This window comes from Penaeus japonicus, unplaced genomic scaffold, assembly GCF_977035675.1.
Source record: "Penaeus japonicus unplaced genomic scaffold, GWHDUDI00000001_assembly GWHDUDI00000013, whole genome shotgun sequence".
Lineage (NCBI taxonomy): Eukaryota > Metazoa > Arthropoda > Malacostraca > Decapoda > Penaeidae > Penaeus > Penaeus japonicus.
Genome location: NW_028234415.1, coordinates 10,302,824 through 10,310,323, shown reverse-complemented (window position 1 = coordinate 10,310,323; position 7,500 = coordinate 10,302,824). Strand labels below are relative to the sequence as shown.

At 43.5% G+C, this 7,500-nt stretch overlaps 1 protein-coding gene across 1 annotated transcript in view; it reads left to right on the top strand.

Annotated features, from left to right (window-relative positions):
- LOC122250597 (ionotropic receptor 21a-like) overlaps positions 1-7,500 on the top strand; it is a 21,272-nt gene that overhangs the window by 1,152 nt on the left and 12,620 nt on the right. The window contains exons 2-10 of the mRNA XM_086542986.1: positions 67-210; positions 521-731; positions 1,039-1,209; positions 2,127-2,442; positions 2,711-2,904; positions 3,331-3,438; positions 4,284-4,448; positions 6,234-6,374; positions 7,051-7,205. Coding sequence (XP_086399112.1) covers positions 67-210; positions 521-731; positions 1,039-1,209; positions 2,127-2,442; positions 2,711-2,904; positions 3,331-3,438; positions 4,284-4,448; positions 6,234-6,374; positions 7,051-7,205 — 1,605 coding nt within the window. The remainder of the gene's footprint in view (positions 1-66; positions 211-520; positions 732-1,038; positions 1,210-2,126; positions 2,443-2,710; positions 2,905-3,330; positions 3,439-4,283; positions 4,449-6,233; positions 6,375-7,050; positions 7,206-7,500) is intronic.

Sequence of the window (7,500 nt, the reverse complement as noted above, 5' to 3'; positions counted from 1 at the left end):
TCTCCTCTCTCTCTTCCCCCTTCTCCTTCTTCACTTTACATACAACTTCACTGAACTTCATTGCAGGTTGCTGCTAGCGGTTTGCGTGTGGCGGAACAGGCCATACTCAGCCGCCCAAAGAGTTTCCGGGAGAGGTTCTTTGCCCACTTCCGGGACAGACCGAGCAGATTCCGGTGCATTTCCAGACGTCATTGAGTACATCGTGAACACGTACGGCTACTTCTTATGTTATTTATTAGCCTTTCTCATATTTGTCGTATTTATTTTCCTTTTTCATAGTCCTCTTTTTTTTCCTTTTTCCTAGTCTTCTTTTTTTTCTTTCTTTTCTTTTCTTTTTTTTTTTTCTTTATGAATACTCTCCTCTCTTTATTTCTTCGTTTTCCCTCTGCATCACATGTGTTTTTCCATACTTCCAATTATTCCCCCTTTCTCTCTTCTGTAAAAATACATATTCATATACATATACTACCTCACACCATTTCCTAATTTGATATCTACACGCAGATCTCTCCCAACACAGATTCCTACAGGACTGTGGACTGCACGTCATGTGGGACCCCCGAGACGGAGCAGCAGACATAGAAGGTATCCTTGGTGTCCTACAACGTCCTCTAAGTCACTTGGCTCTCGAAAAAATCCCCGGTAGAGGACAAGAGGAACTGAGGATGCCTCGGAACACCAGCATCATTCCTTACCGCACGTGCTCGGCTTATCTCATCATGTCTAGAAGCGTGGGTTGCGAACTTGGCCAACAAAGGGCCTTGTTGTTGTTCCTTCGTCGTATTATGATTGTGTGGGTGTGTGTGTGTGGGGGGGGGTGTGGGGGTGCGCGTGTGTGTGTGTGTGTCCGAGTGCGTGTGTGTTTGTGTGTGTGTGTGTGTGTGTGTGTATGTCTGTATGCGTCTGTGTGTGTGTTTTGTGTGTGTGTGTGTATGTGTGTGTTCGCAGACGGACATGTGCTTTTATGATAATTTTGCCATAGAGACATTTTTGGCGGGAAGTGCGTACATGACCGTGTGTGCATCCATTTTCCCACAGGCTTCGGGCCTCCGCTCCCTCATTTCGTCGCCCGACTTCGAGTCCAAGCTGCACTACCTCGGACGCTTCGTCTTCGTGACCGGGGGCGACCTCGATGGCCCAAAGGTCATCCTGGACAACGAGGTTATGGCGTGGCGACCCCATGCCGTCGTGCTCAGGAGGGCCAAAAAGGTACTCTTTCAAACATATTTTAAAAGGGAATGGAGTTAGATTCATACAGTCGTTGTTTTCTAAATCGATCTGAACTCTAAATTGCTGTTTGTCAATCATTTATACATGATTTTATTCTCTTATACTTCTATCATTATTCTTCCAATACTTGTAAGCCTCAAAACCAGACAGACTCCTCCTCTCTCTTTCTCTTTCTCTCTCTCTCTCTCGCCCACACACACGCGCGCGCGCGCCATTATCTCATTGTTACCGTCCCTAAATAACTGGCTAATTAATCACTTCTATTTTTCTTTTGCTCTTTCTTTTCTTCTCTCTCTTTCCCTTCTGCCTTTCGCCCCCAACCCTCTTTTTTCCTCTTCCTCCTCCTCCTCCTCCTCCTCCCACCTCCCCCTCTTCACCCCCCCCCTTTCTCTCTCTCTCTCTCTCTCTATCTATCTATCTATCTATCTATCTATCTATATATATATATATATATATATATATATATATATATATATATATATATATATATATATATATATATATCTCCCTCCCTCCTCCTCCTCCTCCTCCTCCTCCTCGACCCTCCCTCTTCCTCTCTCTCACCTTTCTCCTCTTTCTCCTCTCCCTCATCCTCATCCTCATCCCCTCCTCATTTCCCCCCCTCTCTCTCCTCCTCCTCCTCCTCCTTCTCCTCCTCCTGCCCCTCCTCTCCCCTATCTCTCCCTTCTCTTCCTCCTCCTCCTCCTCCTCCTCCTCCTCTTCCTCCTCCACCTCCTCCTTCTCCCCCTCCTCTCCCTCTCTCTCCTCCTCCAAATCCCCCTCCTCCCCCTACCCCTCCTCCTCCTCCTTCTCCCCCCCTCCTCCTTCTCCCCCCTCCCCCTCCTCCCCCCTCCTCCTCCTCCCCTTCCACCTCCCCTATCAAAACAAAAACCCAGACCAGCGCCGGCGGCAGCGACTTCGAGGTCTGGTCCCACCACGTGTTCCGCGCTGACATCCCGGAACCCGTGTACCTCGCCGAGAGGTTTTCGCGCGGGCGGCCCCAGCGTGGCGTCTCGCTCTTCCCGGAGAAGCTGGACGATTTCCATGGCTTCCAGCTGCGAGCCGTGACCTTCGAGCATGCGCCGTCCATCGTGGAAGTCGAGGGCAAGGAGGAGCAAGAAGGAGGAGGTGGAGGAGGAGGTGGAGGAGGAGGAGCAGGAGGAGGAGGAGGAGGAGGTGGAAAGGGTATAGGTCATCACCTTCATTATGATGGTGAGTGTGTGTGTGATTGTATGAGTATATGATTGGTGAGAGCACTAATAAGGATTGTTTTATCATCGCTCTCCTACATTGTCGAGAATTTTATTTTCGCGTCATATTTGTTTCTTTCTTATTGACGTCGTTTGCATTATTTGTCCCAGTGTTGTTGTTAATCACCATCCTCATAATACTATCAATCATCGCCTCTTCCAGACCATCATCATACCCGCCCTTCACCCCCTTTACCATTCACTCTTTCCTTCACATCCGCCACCCACAGGGATCGACATCCGCCTCCTTCACATCCTGGCCGAGGCGCTCAACTTCGACTTGCAGATCGTGAACCCTTCGGACGGCGACAAGTGGGGGTCGCCGATGGAGAACGGGTCGTGGACGGGGCTTACAGGGGATCTGACCCAGAGGCGCGCGCACATGGGCGTGGCTAATCTCTTCATTCACATACATTATCTGGAGGTTTGGGATTTTCGATTTTCTCTTTGTGTATTTCTTTTCTTTTTGCGGTCTTTGTTTATATTGGTTTTATTCTCACTAGTTGTTGTGTCTTTTCCGTTCACTCGTAATGGCATTCGTATATAATTTGCTCGTTCACTTTCGTCATAAGAACATTTCTGCATTATCTTTTCGTTCACGTTCATCATGATATTCATATCTAATCGTATTATTCACATCATCTGGTTCTGCCGTAAACAAATACCTACACACAATATTATATTATTGATGCATTCGCTCATAAAAAAAAAATAGTGAATAAGATTTACGACCAGCCTCCTCACACAACCCCTCCCCCCTCCTCCCCTTATTCATAATTTCACACGATACTTATTACCATTCATCATTCAAGCGTAGAAATAAGGCATGTATATTTCCGTGTGCTTACAGGTGGTGGACATGACAGTACCTTATGACATGGAGTTTGGTTGTTTTATTACGCCTCTGCCTGAAAAACTGCCTCAGTGGGTTGCACTTGTCTACCCCTTCAGTGTGCAGGTGGGTTTGCTCTTTTGGTGTGTCTGTCTGTACCCTTTTTCTTCTTTCTTTCTTTCTTTCTTTCTTTTTTTCATCTTCTTTTTTTGTATTTATATTTGGCTTATTTTTTTCTCTTTCTCTCTCTTTTTTTCTCTCGTGAATCTATATTTGGAATTTTCTTTGTATCTTCGTTTGCCTTTCGTTTCTCCCCTCCTTTTCCTCTGCCAACTCCTCCTTGTCTTTCTTCTCTTTTTTTATGCTTCCTTCATTCCCGTCTTACGATTGCTCTTCATTCTTTTCCTTCTTCTTTTCTTTCCCTTTTCATCTGGATGCTGTTGGTTCTCCTTTTTGTTATTGTTATCGTTACTCTCATCATCACCATTATCATTATCAATATTATTATGATTATCATTATCCTTATAATATCATTATCATCATCATTATCATCACCATCAACACCCTCACCACTATCATCATCACCACCATCACCATTACCATCAACACCCTCACCATCACCATCAACCTCACCACCACCATCATCACCACCAACGCCCTTACCATCACCATCAACCTCACCACCACCCTCATCACCACCATTACCATCAACACCCTCACCACCACCATCATCACCATCAACACCAACGCCCTCACCACCATCACCACCACCACCATCATCACCATTAGCACCCTCACCACCATTACCATCACCATCTTCACCATCATCATCACCACCCTCACCACCATCACCCTCACCATTAGCACCCTCACCACCATCACCATCACCACCCTCACCATCAACACCCTCACCCTCACCCTCACCATCACCACCCTCACCACCACCACCCTCACCCTACCTACCATCTCAGGTGTGGATCCTGGGCCTGGTGTGCCTCCTGGTGGGGACGCCCTTGCTGTACGCCACGTCCCGGCTGGCCCTCCACCTCCTGCAGGACGAGAGCGTCTGGGCGACCACCTTCAGCCACGTCGTCTTCTACGGCACCGGGATCTTCTTCGGCGTCGGGATGCCGCAGGTCGGGGGGGGGGGGGCCTGGCACGGGTTAGGGCGGAGGGAATGCTTTCATGTGCATTTGTATATATAAATATATATATATACATATATATATATATATATATATATATATATATATATATATATATATATATATGTATATGTATATATATATATATATATACTGTACATATACATACACATACACATATACATATACATATACATATATGTATATATATATATATACATATATATATATATATATATATATATATATATATATATATATATATATACATATACATATACATATACATATACATATACATATACATATACATATACATATATATATACATATACATATACATATACATATACATATACATATACATACACATATACATATACATATACATATACATACATTATATACACATACATATACACATGCATACATATATACATACATACACAGTTGTTAGAGAGGCATGATATACTGTCCCATTATATCTCTCTCATGAACATTCCACTTTCGATTTTTTGAGAAAGCTTGGATGAAAGTTTCCCAAATAGCCTCTTCAGGTGATTGAAACAGCTATGCGAAGGTCCGCCCATGTTTGAGTCTATGCATGAAGGCTGTATAGGCTAAATGGGTGCTCTGTTATTGTTATGCCTAATAGGGATTTTATCTCTTCCATCCAATTATCTATTCTGAGTTTCACATGCCTGATTTTGAGTTCTTGAGAGCCTACAACAATTCCCAGATAGCGCTAACCAATAACTGTTAAATACATGTTCTATTTTTCACTAAGACGGAATTTATTTTGAGTTTGGAAAGTAACCAACCTAAGGACCATATTGTATAACCAGGTCCCACCACGCCATTATCTTTAATATGTTATTTGTTCGACGTTGTTGGTGATATAATCTTTGCTTGGAGATTGATATTCGATCTTGGCCTGTCTTAGCTCATTATCGACATTGCAAATGAAGATATTTATATATGGGGTAAAGGTAGAGTATTTAATTCAGATACTGTCAAGAACTGTTTTTTTTTTTTTTTTCAGTTGATCGTATTAAAGGCATTGGTAGCACCAACCAACAACACCGTTTCTCATTCTTCTTCCTTAAATATTCGTCTCGTGGTAGGGACAGCAGCTTCACCTCCTGCATGGTGGCCAGCGCACTCCTGAAGGTTCCCGGATGTTTCTTAGAGATCGTCTTTTGTTATCTCCAGGATACATTTTCTGATGATCAGCACCTCTCAAATTCCAATCGACTTGCAGCCAGGTTTCTTGACCTGTGTATAATCAGCATACATGCTGGTACTGCATGTAGATTTTCACATGGTTCTGAGGCCATTTCGATAAGCTAGGCAATAGCTTGATCGGTTGCCTGTTCTTCAAATTTATTCTTACCGAGCATTGTTCTTCATGCATTAAGACAGAATCCTACTTTTTCTACTACTACTATATTTACTACTACTACTACTACTACTAAATATTTTTTCCACTACTATTGCCTCCACTTCTACTACTGCTGCATCTGCTACTCCTACTCCTACTCCTACTCTTCCTCCACCCACAGGAACCTCGCAGTGACGTCACACGAATATATATATATATATATATATATATATATATACATAATTATATATACATATCTTTATATATATACAAATGTACACACACACACACACACACACACACACACACACACACACACACACACACACACACACACACACACACACACACACACACGCATACACACACTCCTACTCCTCCTCCTCCACCCACAGGAACCTCGCAGTGACGTCACACGAAGCTACTTCATAATGTGGGTGTGGACGGGCCTCCTCATCACAGTGGTGTACCGTTCGTCGCTCACCGCTTTCCTCACGATTCCTCTGTCACAGCCGCCGATAGACACCCTCGAACAGGTAAGAGAAGTTGATGTGTTTATTCGATTGTTTTGCAATAATGAGGGTGATTCGAATGAGGATGATGTGTTATCATAGTTATTATTATTAGGTTAGTTCATATATTTTGTTGTTGTTTTTTTCCGTTATAGCTTATCCTTTAGATTATGAGTATGATCTGATTTACCTAATCAAGAGACGAGAGGATGAGAAAAATTACATAGGAAAGTAAAGCAAAATCAACTAAATCTTATGTACCAATGAGAGAGATAACGAGACACATGTCAGTCATAATTCAAGTAAAAAACACATTTTTTTTTACTCAAACGAAAACACAAAAGTTCAAATAAAAAACAACAACAAAAATATGAACAAAAATATTAAATAATTCCTCTTCCTTTAAACAAAGAAATCAACTTAAGCTCACCCAACTCAACTTAACCCCCTCAACCCCCCTTCAACCCCTTCAACCTGAGGCCCACCTCAACCAACCAACCCCCCTCAACCCCCTTCAACCCAACGCCCACCTAACCTAACCCCCTCAACCCAACGCCCACCTCAACCAACCCACCTCAACCCAACGCCCTCCTAACCTAACCCCCTCAACCCCTTCAACCCAACGTCCACCTCAACCAACCCACCCCCTTCAACCCACCTCAACCAACCAACTCACCCCCTCAACCCCCTTCTCCCCCAGCTGGTCGGCTCGTCCCTCCCTGGCTGGGGCAACACAGGACTCACCTTCAAGAAAATGCTCGAGGATAACCCCGACCCGATGGTTCAACAGCTGGCACTTCGGTACCGGGCGGTCACCAGTGCCGAGGAAGGGATTCTGCTCACGGCCCAGAGGGAGTGAGGCTTTTGTTATCGTTTATTGTTTTGTTTTGTTTTTCTCTCTCTATTCTTCTGGTTATTTGTTTGGTTTGTGTTGGCTGTTTGGTTATGAATTTAGTGGGTTCTTATTTCTAAATGGGTAGAAGGGATCTCAAGTGATGTTTTTGCTTAGAGTTAGCTTTTTTATGATGAGTAGTTATTCAAATGTTTTTTTTTTTAAATATTATTATTATTATTTGTTTTCTCTGGGTATATAGGTACTTATAAAGCGTATATATGTGTTAATCTATCAGACAGGATTCTGTTCATGTAC